The sequence below is a fragment of the Crassostrea angulata genome, chromosome 7 (genome assembly GCF_025612915.1).
Source record: "Crassostrea angulata isolate pt1a10 chromosome 7, ASM2561291v2, whole genome shotgun sequence".
Lineage (NCBI taxonomy): Eukaryota > Metazoa > Mollusca > Bivalvia > Ostreida > Ostreidae > Magallana > Magallana angulata.
This window is the reverse complement of record NC_069117.1, coordinates 14,624,078-14,637,943: the sequence shown is the minus strand read 5'-3', so window position 1 is coordinate 14,637,943 and position 13,866 is coordinate 14,624,078. Positions and strand designations below refer to the sequence as shown.

The window sequence follows — 13,866 nt, the reverse complement described above, 5'->3', positions numbered from 1 at the left end:
ATATATTTGAACTTGGATTTCTGAACAGTCATATTTTCTTTTAAATTATGCATAGGCATAATGCATAAAAATTTGTTACAATACAGTGAAAGAACTTTATTTGATATGGTCTAATTTCTGATCACTATTTTTACAAGTTTAATTCATCATATCATATAAACATTTAATATATAAATAAATATTTGAACAAAATAGACAGCTTAATATGTTTGTTACACTGTCAGATGTTTAGCAATTTTACAATAGACCAATCCACACTTTACAAAAGTACATGTATCTCCCTTGGCCGCCATGTTTGAAGAAAACTCATATATTTCTTTCAGTAGTCTTTGTAGCTTAGAGGTTTGTAAATTTGTCATTTCATATAGAAAAGCTGTTATTATTGCGTATTTTGATTGTCACAGAATAGGACAACCCTTACATTACATCAAAGGGATAAATTATTTCAAAGAGATTTAATCACTGGACGCCAAAATACTTTGTTGCAAGTGTTGGATTTTCACTTTTTCCTTTTTTTCTGTTGACCCTTTGGTTGACCTCGCAAAGGGAAACAACTTTTGCAATGTCGACTATATCGTTATTTAGTTGTGCTTCTAATTCGTCATGCAAATGTCCATTTTCCGCCATTTCTTAAAAACATGAACAATTATTCAATTCTTAAATCCTATTCATCATTGGGAAGAATAGAATTAAACTTTGCTTAATTTATTTTTTCAAATATATATATTGCGTATCATCTATACTAGTTAAGGTAGTCCTATACTCGGCACTAAATGGGCTCAATCATTAAAAGCTTAGCTTTAAATGATAAATATACATTCTAGCAATACATATATAAAAGAAAATATGCATGTTTACATGCTAGTTTGTTTGTTATCACCTCTCAGACGGGTGTACCCCCTTGCAAAAATTATTGACAATTCTGAAATTTGCCAGACGTCCGTTTTTCCTAAAAATAATTACCAATTTTGGGAAAATTAGAACTGAACATACAAAATAGAGTATACATATTAATTTAAGCCATATCTCATCAATAATTTTGCGCAAATTTTTGTAAGTAAGTACCCTTTATGGACCTGATGTATCAAAATAGAATACAAAAAATGCTATGCTAGTATCGCGTTTGGTAATATTTTTACTATTTAATGGACTCAAACTTAAATTCATGGTGTTTATTCTATAGATTGACATCTTAGAAAAAAGATTTGGTAAAATAAATTATATGTTGACAGATTACTTTTCACGCCATAAGCTCTCAACCAAGTTGACCCTGACGAAAAAATCCGTAAAAATCACATTTTGCTACAGTTTTCAGCCTAGATTTGTCAACAATGTTAGATATCATTTAAACATTAATTAATTGACGATTGATTAAATTCGAAATAGCTTCTGTCTCTAAGTTTAAACCGGTTTAGTACAAGAACAAAAAATTCGGGGGGGGGGGGGGCATCAAAACAAAGAAGATAAAAGCATACATGTACCTGAGATCCTGGTTAATCAGAAACTTCGTTTTTCATTTTACTTTTACAGAATCGAGTTTCTCAACATTAATCATTTCTATCTCTCATAGAATACATATGTTACCGTTCTAATTGCTTATTATTGCCATTGTTTACAACAGCGATGTAGAGCAAAATCAATACCGGGTATCTAAAACGCTTTGTAAAAGTCGAACCAATATTGTAAAATCCGTATCATGACGTATTGCGATACTCGGACTACTTTAAAACTGGTCTTTAAGCAGCCATGTGCTCGATTAAATGAGTAAAATATATTAAAGTTCGATTGTATTTATAATTGAACGATACTAGTATATAAGTGAGACACTCATTTCACAAGAAGTGGTGATCATAAAAAAATCCAGGTAAAAGTGATTTTCCTTGGAAAAACAAAGCACTTATTAGGTTTGTTACTGACGTACTACAGAAATATATCGGGTTGATCAATCGAGTCTCACAGACGGTTTTGCTGTCTATGAGACAGACAGACTCCATATTTTTACATCCACTTTGTAGTATTCTTTCTATTTTTTTTTTTACAGAAATTGCAATTGATTGTAATTCATAGCTCTTTAGAAACTAACGGAACTGACCTCCTCGCGCCCCGTTTATCGGTTGGTCGAAACCTTCATAAAGTTATGAGAAAAATCACGAACTGCTCAAAATAATCATGATGATGTCAGACTCAAGTTCCCATCAAAGCCGATTTGGTTGTGTTTTCTGTCTAACGCATGTAGATTTTTTTTTTTACTTTTTTCAGACCAATTTATTAACTAGTTAATTGAAAGATGTAAATAAAAAAAATAAATTGATTTCTTTGTTGATTCCTACAGGTTATGAAGGCAGCAATCATTGCAGACAAAATTACATAGCCCACCAACGCAGGTCATATGATAGCGGGTTATGTATCCCGCAAGAATCACCATTGTAAAGCATTTTATTGTTTAAATATATCTGTAGTCTGTCAGTAACAAACCTAATAAGTAATTTTGTTTACCCTGACACGTGACTGAATACACCAATCAGATGACACGTTACATGTTGAAGTTTTACAGGTATGTCCGTACATTGTTTATTTTGATTCCGTAGAAGTTTTATTAAAAGAATTCAACCAAACATTATATATAGTCAAAATATATTACAAAAAGACATAATATGACAGAAATAGAAACAAGAGTCCCATGAGCCATATCGCTCGTAAGAATTAACAATGTTAAACTTTGACACAAAAGTTGCTAACTACTTAGTACACGCATACTGTATAAAAATCAATAGAAACAAACATGTTAAAAATGAATAACACAGTTTAAAATAAATTACAAGTCTTCGTATAAACTGAATATTTTCATGTAAAAAAATATTCATTTATTTCATACTTACTTAGTCAATGTTTCGCGGAGGATTTTCTTCATACACTTTTGACAGAGAACTTGAACTCAAAGTCTTAATTTTTATAGTCTATATCAGAGAAATGTGAGCATTTTAGATAATTTGTAAAGTACTTACTCGATTTCCTTTTTTTTTTTACAAATAGCATTCATAAAGTTCGTCAGACATCTTTGTAAAACATAATATCCTCAATTACTGATTCTTTTTAATCTTTAGAAGAAGTCTTGTAATTGAGCAAAAAAAAAAATGTAAGCCAACTTGGTCAAATAAACTTTACAAACTTTATGTTCCTTGTTCTTTTTCAAGATTTTGAGGTTTTTTTTAATCTTATTACTTCATAAGGAAATTTAAACTCAGTTTTGGACAAGTCAAATATCCTTTTTAATTCAAGATAAGAGGGTGAATGAAAAATGCAGACACCGACTACTGACACCATACAAATCTCTCTAAGACAATCAGAAAAGATGGAAAAAAACAACCAACATGTACAACAAAAGATACACTTAACAGTAATACCATAGAAAGACAATGCTTTCACAAGATTTTGAACATGATTTTAGAAATAGATAAACTAAAAATATAAGATACAAGTGAATCATTCAAATGTTCGTAACCATTTGACTTCACGCCAATGAGGTTGAATAAACTACAACATCATAATTAAGAAAAAATGAGCATTAAAGGAAACGTAATAATTATAAAACAGTTCACAGTTCGAAGCTCAAAAACAAGTACTCATCTTATACATTAGCTTCTTCAGACAATTTAATGACATGGATTTATAACAACAATATCCACTCAAGTTTTAGAGTTTCTTTTTTCTTTTTTTATGGTGTCCTTGCTTGAAATGACTGCAATGGAATTGTTTTTAAAGTAAATGAAATATGGTCTGGTATCTAAATAATTTCAAAGGTAACAGATTGATACAAATATATAAAAAAAACCCATAATAAACGTCAAAATTACGGATTCGTTCTACCCAATGACTCTCTAGCAACGTTCCTCTACCTACACATGTGTTTAAAATTGATGATGCGACCCCCTGAATGTTCTTTTCAAAGATGAGAATATATTTGTTGTTGGTGGTGATTTTCAAGCGTCTAACTTTGAATCAATTTACACGAAGATGATACATGGTATTAATTCATGTTTTATGATAATTTCTCTTCAATCTGAATACTTGGTGCAAAGATGTCTTCGAAATTAATTTTGTTTTATTTGCTGTCGCTTTTTTGTTGTTTTGATCAGAAGCAAAAGAAGAAATTGATTGCTTCACAAGCAGACCGAGAGAAACACTTAAATAAAATACATACATTTTAAATCTGTTTTTTTTCTGTTTCAGATTTATATTTTTGTTTTTCATATAACGTCAGGTTTTTCATAACGAGATCTTTTTCCGTCTCGTTTCCACACTGTTGAAATAAAGAGAAAGTAAACCAAACCGTTCAAAAATTCTTATAGAAAACCCCTCTACCTAGGAAGTTTTTCTTCCTTTTTACAGTACTACTGCAAAATGGAAGCTTCTATTTTAAATACATTTAATCCGATATTTTTGCAAAATTCTATTCTACTCTGAAGATTACCCTTGCATCATTTTTAACAACAGTTTCATGATAATGTTTCTGTATTTTGACGTACTTTCTATTCTGGCGTTGTACTCCATTAATCTTTCTCCACGATGGTCCTTGCAATGATCAGATGAATTGCTGAGGAATATGGGTGATCTCTCACAATTGTTTGCTAAAGTGATGTATATTCATATATATTTATATGAATAAATGTTTAATGCAGACTGATAAAGAAATTAAAGAAAAGAGATTTGGTGCTTGGAGAGAGAGAGAGAGAGAGAGAGAGCGTATATTTATCTCTTCTAAATAGACGTTCCATAACATATTGGCATCGCGAGGAAATCAAAATGAAATTATGTTTATGACGATTGTCAATTTCAGTCAACATACGTATCAGAGATGCCTGTGGACTTGACGATGTCGTTTCTCGAAATTTTTTTGCCGCAAGTTTGACATCACATGTGTCTGAAATGAAATGGAAAGATAAAACAATTCAGGAATTTTTAAAAAAGGGCTTCTAGATGTAAAGATGTAAATTTGTGAGTTAAAGACAATGCGTACGCGTTGTTACATTTTTATTAGTTTTTTTCGATCAGTGGTTACTTCTAATATCTTCTTTGAAAACATCATAAACACTGTGCCGGATAATTATGCCAGTGCCAAGGTGGTATTTTTGCACCCACTTAAGCTGCATATATCGAAAAATTCAAATATGCCATATGATAGACCATTGCTTAAAGAGTTAACAACCACCTTAGTTATCATTGTATCTCACCTGTCATGTGAGATATTTACCTTTCAAAAATAAATTCCTATAGGAAAATAATTTTTCCCGTTGGAAAAACAATATTCCTATAGGTAATTAGAAATTTCCTATCGGAATTCAAGAACTTCCTATAGGAATTTCAATTCCGATAGGTTTTGATAAAATCCGATGGGAAAACTTAATATCCTATAGGGAAACTACTGTCTGAATTAAATTCCTACAGCAAATACCATTCTCCTATAGGAAATATAATTCCTATAGGACTTTTAAAAAATCCTATAGGATTTTCAATATTTCCTGTAGGAGAATCAATTCTCTTATAGTAATTATCATTTTCCGATGGGATATTAATTTTTTAAGGTAAATATCTCACCTGTGAGTTGAAACACACTAAAAACAAAAGTGGTTATATACTCTCTAGACAATGGTCTATCATTTGGTATACGGGGATTTTTCCGAAACTGCATCTTAAGCGGGTGCAAAAATGCCACCTTGGCACTGGCATAATTATCCAGCACAGTGTTCATTGTTTGTGGGGGATCAATCTTCGAGGCAGCCCTAGCCCAGTAATTTACATACCCACGAACGTATATAAGATGTTTATTAAAACTATCCCGAACTTGCTCATGACCAACAAAATAATGTCACCATGAACCAGGAAAATTTTGGCTACCCACGAACATTGACCCCCCCCCCTCCCCCCAAAATAATCAAAGTACTGAAAGCCGGGCTCTTTTGGTGTGTCTTTATGCATATTGTGTAGTCAAATCTCTTTCTCTCTCTCTCTCTCTCTCTCTCTCTCTCTCTCTCATGCTTTTAATGTTGGCAAAGCGTCTGAGAGCGACCAAATTTTGTAAGCGGCTATAAACAAAAATATGTCCGTCTAGTAGAAAAAAGTTCAACAGTTGCTGCCTTGAATTTTGCAACAAGCATTATATAATATTCAATCCCCATTTCTTCAATGCGCAGCAAAGTAGTTCATGGAAATTCATGTGCATTGTATGTGTCCAAAATGCAAAGTCTTGTTTTTAAAACACCTTATCTATACTACTATATTAAAATAATAGACTCGAATTTTTGGGCTTTAATACCGAGAAATCAGAAGTGTACTGCCTTTTTTGTTTTATATATTTTTAACATCATTGGTACTTGGTGATTACCAATTTGTTTATATTTTTTCTCAATCAGGCTTCGCTAATTAATAATCAACGTAAATTCCTTTAAAAAATCCGGAAATCGTCTGAATTTTTCGGATTTTACAATCTTGCGCATGCTCATTACATTCACACTAAATCACGGGAGGCTCTTTAGTTTATGTTTCCACAATATCACATTTGCATGGATAAACTCAAAAACGATAATGCAAATACGTGTAAATTTTCATTAAAAATTTCATGAAAGAAAATACAGGAGATAACTCTAACTCATTCCGAGAGTTCTGAATGACAACATGGTGTGCAAATTTGATGTATCTATTTCGTAAATGCCCGACAAAATATGCAATGTCAACCCGTGCACGCACGGGTCAAAGTCTAGTTGATAAGAAAACTAAAAAAGATAGACAAATCTCTCGAAATTAAAAAAACGAAACAAAATGCCAACACTTTTGACAAAACGTAGCTCTGTGTAACTATTTGGTATAGCGGAAGCTTTTACTTTGACGCTGTTTGGATTTTTGTTTACTTTTGAAGTTGTGCTATTTATAATAACATTTGCGATTTGCCTGCCTACAGCCAGGATTCTCCTTTCAGCAGAGCACGGCTAAAAATGATTCCACAATATTCAATATATTACACGTACCATAACCTTTGTATTTATTTTAATTAATACAATAATTATATTATATTCATGACTATTGTAATGCAGTAAAGCGTCTTTACAGTTTAGCGCAGTATATCATTGTATGTACACAGAACTCTATCACAGAGAATTGAATTTTATATTGACCTTGCTCGTTGATACTTCTGTGGATAATGGGATAAGCGGTATGACGCTGCATGGTCATCTCTGAAAGACTGTTGGCGTAAGGACCTGAAAATTCAATCATTACAAAACTTACAACTGATAAAAAATTTATAAACTTCCTAACAATGTAATTTCTTGTTCATAAAACAAATTACTTACAGAGAGAGAGAGAGAGAGAGAGAGAGAGAGAATGTATTTCCTTCGAGAGAGAGATTTCTTACGCGCACTTGGCTGATTCCAGAATCCGGATTCAATCATCCTTAAATCTGTCTGTGTTGCTTTGTCTACCATTTCCTTTGTTTGAGGGGAACTCTTATCTAAAGGGTACATAATTCATGAAAATTATATATGCTCAAAACCCAGAAATGTTAATACATTAGCTAGAGCAAAGAGGAACAACTCTTTATTTTAAACTTATTTTCAAATTTCTTGTATTTATGAACAGTATACCTGACTTACTTCTATATATGCAACTTTTTTGGATGGATAAATCTAATGGAAACCTAAAAATGAAGTCAAATGGAAATAAAAACACTCATTAGAACTTTTACGCATGAAGGAGGTATCATCTCAACTCCGTGATAAACTTGCCGAAGACTCTCGCCCTCTGAAAGAAGAAATAATGAATACTTCTGTTTTTTGTGCTTATTCTAACAAAAAAATAAATGCATTAAGATATCCATTTCAGAACAGATACGTAAATACGTTTCATATAATCATGTAATATTTCCATGGTTTTTTTTCATTTTACAGAAATAAACTTTACCGATTAAATTGCCTATTTAAAATACCGATTTAAACAAACATACATGTAATTCAAATTTATGCAGTGAAAGAACAAAGTTAAAGATGATAATGAATTCCAAGTAAAGCTAAGTTAGTACAGTTCGCAACCTACTCAGAAATAGCTGTGACTTCAGTCTTTGGGTAACTGACTATGGGACTCCTGAGGGTTTGGACTGTGCCCGTGTCTTCAGTCTTCGGGTAACTGACTATGTGACTCCTGAGGGTCTGGACTGTGCCCGTGTCTTCATCACTTGTAGTCGCTAGTCTATCAAAGGACTGGTTTCTCGTTCTGATTTTGATATGAAAGCAATGTAAATAAATGATGAAAAAATGTTAAGAGGCTGCTAATACTTCACGTACTACACGTACAACTACTACACTTACTACACTACTACTACACGTACTACTACTACACGTACTACACTACTACTACACGTACTACTACTACTACACGTACTACACTACTACTACACGTACTACTACTACACGTACTACACTACTACTACACGTACTACTACCACACGTACTACTACTACACGTACTGCTAATACACGTACTGCTACTACACGTACTGCTACTACACGTACTGCTAATACACGTACTGCTACTACACGTACTACTTATACACGTACTGCTACTACACGTACTGCTACTACACGTACTACTAATACACGTACTACTACTACACGTACTGCTTATACACGTACTACTAATACACGTACTACTACTACACGTACTGCTACTACACGTACTACTACTACACGTACTACTAATACACGTACTACTAATACACGTACTACTACTACACGTACTACTACTACACGTACTACTACTACACGTACTGCTACTACATGTACTGCTACGACTACTTCTTCTACTACTACTAATGTTTCACACACCCAAATGAAAGGACTTATGAAGTTTAATATATCTTATGATTTTAAACAATTCTATTTATTGGAGGATGTTTAGGCAATGACATGTAAAACTTATTCTTAAAACTTAATCTATAATCATACATTCATAGTGGTCTATAATTCATAGGTAAGAAGAAAACACGAATAACGTAACACGACCTCACTATATCCTCGTTGCAATAGCATTTTGCGTTGCTACTTAATAGCTTAACTATACTAATGGTCAGTAATGGAGAAAATGTAGACTAAAAATTTGCGAACGGCCATAATTTTAGTTAGATCACAAAACCATCTTTAAGATGTGTTTTTTATATACAATTCTGTAAAATTCCCAGTGTGCAAAGCTGCCTTTTCGCATGGGCGCAGTCATAATAGTACATAAAATTAGAAACAGTACCTTTTCATAGGGAAACGGAAGCCCTTTGAGTATGGATTGCTGTTGATCTTGAGTTTGGTGACCTCTCTGTTGTTGTAGGCCGTCACCGCGATGAATGTGGTGGCTCGGATAGGGAACTCTACCACCGACAGCTCATCGTCTCTCTCGTGTTTAACGATGGAGATACGCACCAGGTATTTTTGCAGTGTGTGCAGGGTAAACTATAATTATATGGTTTTGCTATATGATTTTTCTATCCGCCGTACCTATTGCAATATTACCGTTCATTAAAGAGTGGTATATTAAACGAACATTATAGTGAGATTTAAACGTTTTCCTTTGAGTACAATTATAGCATTCCAAAACCAAATATTTTTATGATAAAGTGTTATTTCCAGATACATACAAAGTCATCATAATGATACATGGTATTAAAAAAAGATTTTACTTACTATTCCAGCTTTTGTGCCTGGTTTATTTGAAAGTTTTATTTTTTCAAATGAAATTTTTCGAGTCATCCAATCTGAGCCAACTCGTGGGGAGTCTGGATGTTTAAATGGATAATTTTTAAATTCTTCTTCTTTCCTTCCCATTGGAATCCATTTATTGTTAAGAAATTTAAAACTTTTGCTACTGGCGGGTATGATGTCAAATATTACGTCATATAAACCAACAGGATCAACACCTCGCAGCGAAAATTCTAGATATGGGAACATTCTCCTAAACAAACAAATAGATAAATAAATACCTAGAAATATAAGACTTAATGTGTCATAAAAAATTATATGAAGGATTCTTTTTTTTCAATGAAAGTGTTATCAAATCATTTTTCTCTTCCATAAATATTTATCATAAACACGGTTTAAGGGGTCGGAACATCTCCATTCTCCATTTCTTTCGAAACAAGAGATGTACATGTATGTGAATCACTTATGCCCCCTCCCTTGGACATACATGTACATACATGTAATAGAATGCACAAGCCTTATTATGGGCAGTATACATGGAATGAAATTGAGCTTTTTAACTTAAAATCAATAATCTACCTGTAATATCCGAGATGCACCAATCTATCAATTAAGCATAACGTGTGTAATCTTAAACGTATTACAAGTAGTAGTTTCCTTGATATTCTTATGATTTTACATACCAAATTTATTTCACTATGTGCAACCCCTGCAAATTTTAGAAATAAACGGAAGCTGAAAATAATTGGAATTTTTCAAAGTCCAAGAAGCTTATCAATAATTTCTCGATCGTTACGAAAACATAACTAAGTCTTGCCATGTGGAATCTCTGCAAAGAAAATGAACGGAAAATGGATTTTTCTGTCAAAAAATTGCTTGATCGTTCCAAATTATAACTGGACCTAGATAAGTATGCACATTGCGCGTTAGCTTCATGCAATCAAAACTATTTAGGTTTACATCATAAAGCATACGTAGTATAAAAGTAGACATGTCATAAGTTTATTGAACACAGTGCAGATATTTGTAAATGTGAACTTGAATTAGCACATTTGATTTCCAAATATTGTCGCGCAATTATCAACTAGTTATAAAATCAAGCTACAAACTATAAATTATCTTGGAATAATTCCCGTTTGAACAGATAATATTTTTTAGATTTCATGTGTGAAAATAGTACCTTCCGGTTTTGTTGATAATCATTTCTGTTCCTAGCCCCAGGAATGTGTACCATAGTTTTGCCTCCATCAGCGACAAAGTGACGGAGCCATTTATTTGTTGAATACAATCGGCCGTAGTGTCTAGAATTAAGTTCCCGGATTTCTCTTCATCAGACGTTGACGTCTGTTGGTCCGAATACCCAGAAGAGCTCGACTGGGCGTAGGGTTGACACAAGTCTAAGTCTGATGACTGGGCCTCCATTTCCGAGGACGATTCATTAGACGACCCAAGTGATGCCGAGGACTTAGATGAAACACTTATGCAGCCTTTTCCGTTTGGATTGTGCATTAAAGATTGTAAGAAATATTCACCATTGGTTCCTCGTATGATTACGCTTTTATGGTTCATAGCTGTTCTTTTAAAGGCTACAGTATCTAGAAAAATGTTTTGATAATTTTGTTTTAATACTTTTAATTTTTCAAGTCGTGATGCTGTCAAACTTGAGTACTGGTAAATAAATTAAAAAAATAATTATAAACTACATGTAAATAGATAAATAAATAATAAGCAACCCCAGACAAAATTGAAACATAGATTCCTAAATCAAACCTCTTTCCGAATCCTTGTATTTTAAACGGGTTTTAATTTCTTAAATACAATTAATAGCTTAAATTGCCGGTATAGGTAGATAATAAACAAAGTTCCATCTATTGTGAAAACATTATTGGAAAACAATTTTTAAAATAGCAAGATTCTTCAGACACAGACCAATCGTAAATAACTGTGAAATGTCGCAAGTTTTGGATAGGGTTTTAAAATGCCAAACTATCGAAGTGTTGAAGCGATAATTTCTGTTGAACATCAACAGGTGTTTTGCCTCGCGTCAGTCTTTGTCATAATGGTAAAAGAGGATTGCCTTCCATTTAACACGTATCATTCTAATTGTTTGTATAATAATGAAATAAAAGCTTCGTCAATTTTGAGCTTTAAATATTTGTTATCATAAAATTTTGAGATTTTAAGATAAGACTTTTTCTTTTTTATACAATTAAAGAAATGAAACATATACGATTGTCTTTCATACATACGCATGTTAATACACATGTTTGTAGCTCCCGGGCTGAGAAAAAAAATGGGATCGACGACCTAGGAGCTAGAGTTCCGTACATGTTAAATGAGGTTAATTTTGGACTGCTTGATTTTATATCCATACAGATTCTGTACTAAATATGCACTTCCCCCCCATCACTAGTTCTGTAGTGTGAAGTGGTGTTGTTTGTTTACATATAAAGTTAACATATAAATGTACTTCATTTTCTGATCGATGTCGGTTAGCGTGTATGTGAAAAGTAATGTGACGATAGTAGTAATAAACTGCCGAACAAATTAAAGGTACTAATTTTTTTCCACAGAATTTATGTGGAAGTAAGATTAATCAGTCCCATGCTTTGTGCGCCGTAAATTGCAACTTTTTAACACGTGCGAAACTGTAGCTCCCAGGTCGTCCATCCGATATTTTTTTCTGACCGGGAGCTACACATCCGCTACTGGAATATGACATACAGATGATGATGAAAGAATTGAAGGCCATAGTAGGTAGCCTACTTGTACATTTTAAATTTTGAACTGAAGTATAAACCTCCTATTTTTATTTTTATGTATAAGAAAAGATCATAAAAAGTGAGCTGTATTGCTTGGAATTATGCTTTGTACATTTCATTTTATATCAACGTTCAGTAAAAAGTTAACTATACTAATTGCAGCGGTATCTCCAAAACTGTTCAGTTTTTGTAAATATGATATAGTTGAATTTTTTTTTTTTTACATGATATCAGCTAAAAATTATGTTATCATAAAAAGATTTGGCGTACTTACTTAATCTAGTTGAAAAGGGTTGTCAGTGTTCCTGACTCTGCTGTCAACGAATGGTTAAAACTGGCAATTTGCTTTGACAGATAGCATACCCACCTTGTAATCTCCTATGAACAGATTTCCAGCACGGCACGCATGCGCCGTTCGGTATTGGCAGTTTGTAGCCTCTTCATGAAAAAATAGGATAGCTCTCTTTATGATTACACCTTCTTGAATTAGAATTGTCTGTGTTTGTTACATGAAATTAAGGGAGCAACTGATGCCCGCTATTTCATAAAAGTTCATTAAAAAAGAGTAATTGTTTACATTTACTGTATATTGAATTGTTTACCAGCTCAGGTAAAATTATTTTTTTATATCATCACTTAACTGTGATAAGTATGTTTTTAACATAAACCTGGAAAAAATGTATGGTTCGATAATGCATAATATTATATAAATTAGAGTATAAAAAATATTAATGATAATCTTTTAACTTTCTTCCACACTGTTCTTAGTCTGATATGTGTTTATATATATATATATATATATATATATATATATATATATATATATATATATATATATATATATATATATATATATATATATAGTTTAAGCCTCTTGTTGAAATATTTAACAAAAATCATAACCTATCAAAACTAGTTTAATATTGAAAATATTTTGTGTACTGCTTAAATATGATAAGTAATTTTAAAATTTGAAAGGTTAAAAACAAGAAATTTGTGGTTCTTGTCTGTTTAAACCAGTTAGGTTGTTTACTTTGTAAATGCATGTTTATGAATCAAATTATTATAAAGTCAATGGCTATAAGTGACATGTAATATTACTATGACAATTGTATATATTGTATACATTATGATTAGGAGAGGAAGTTGTAAGTTGTAAAAACTTGTTTCCAATCCTTTTGTGTAATTTACACAATAAAATATGTTCAAATCGAACCAGTTAGATAGTTCAATCTGTCAAACGGCGACGGAACATGAACACATTTATGTTTTGCCACTTGCGAACATACAAATAAATTTAGGATGGTGTTGACAGCCCATTCATTAACACCTCTCCGAGACGCCTTTATGTGAAATTAGATTTACAGTTTG

The 13,866-nt window shown here is 32.4% G+C and overlaps 1 protein-coding gene across 2 annotated transcripts; it reads right to left on the bottom strand.

The window, feature by feature from the left end:
* Positions 1–2,072: 2,072 nt before the first annotated feature.
* Positions 2,073–12,890, bottom strand: LOC128156060 (putative T-box protein 7). Of its 2 annotated transcripts, XM_052818047.1 has the most exons (12): positions 12,770–12,890; positions 10,914–11,328; positions 9,719–9,986; positions 9,288–9,487; positions 8,086–8,262; positions 7,647–7,690; positions 7,409–7,504; positions 7,170–7,253; positions 4,847–4,921; positions 4,527–4,628; positions 4,202–4,300; positions 2,073–3,739 (listed from the first exon to the last, which is right to left on the bottom strand). In XM_052818047.1, exons 2-11 carry the CDS (start codon positions 11,300–11,302, stop codon positions 4,248–4,250), a joined length of 1,488 nt encoding a protein of 495 aa, XP_052674007.1. In that variant the 5' UTR covers positions 11,303–11,328; positions 12,770–12,890; the 3' UTR covers positions 2,073–3,739; positions 4,202–4,247. The 2 variants fall into 2 exon arrangements, with proteins under 2 accessions (XP_052674007.1, XP_052674006.1); XM_052818046.1 differs by lacking the exon at positions 4,202–4,300.
* Between the last annotated feature and the right edge of the window lie 976 nt (positions 12,891–13,866).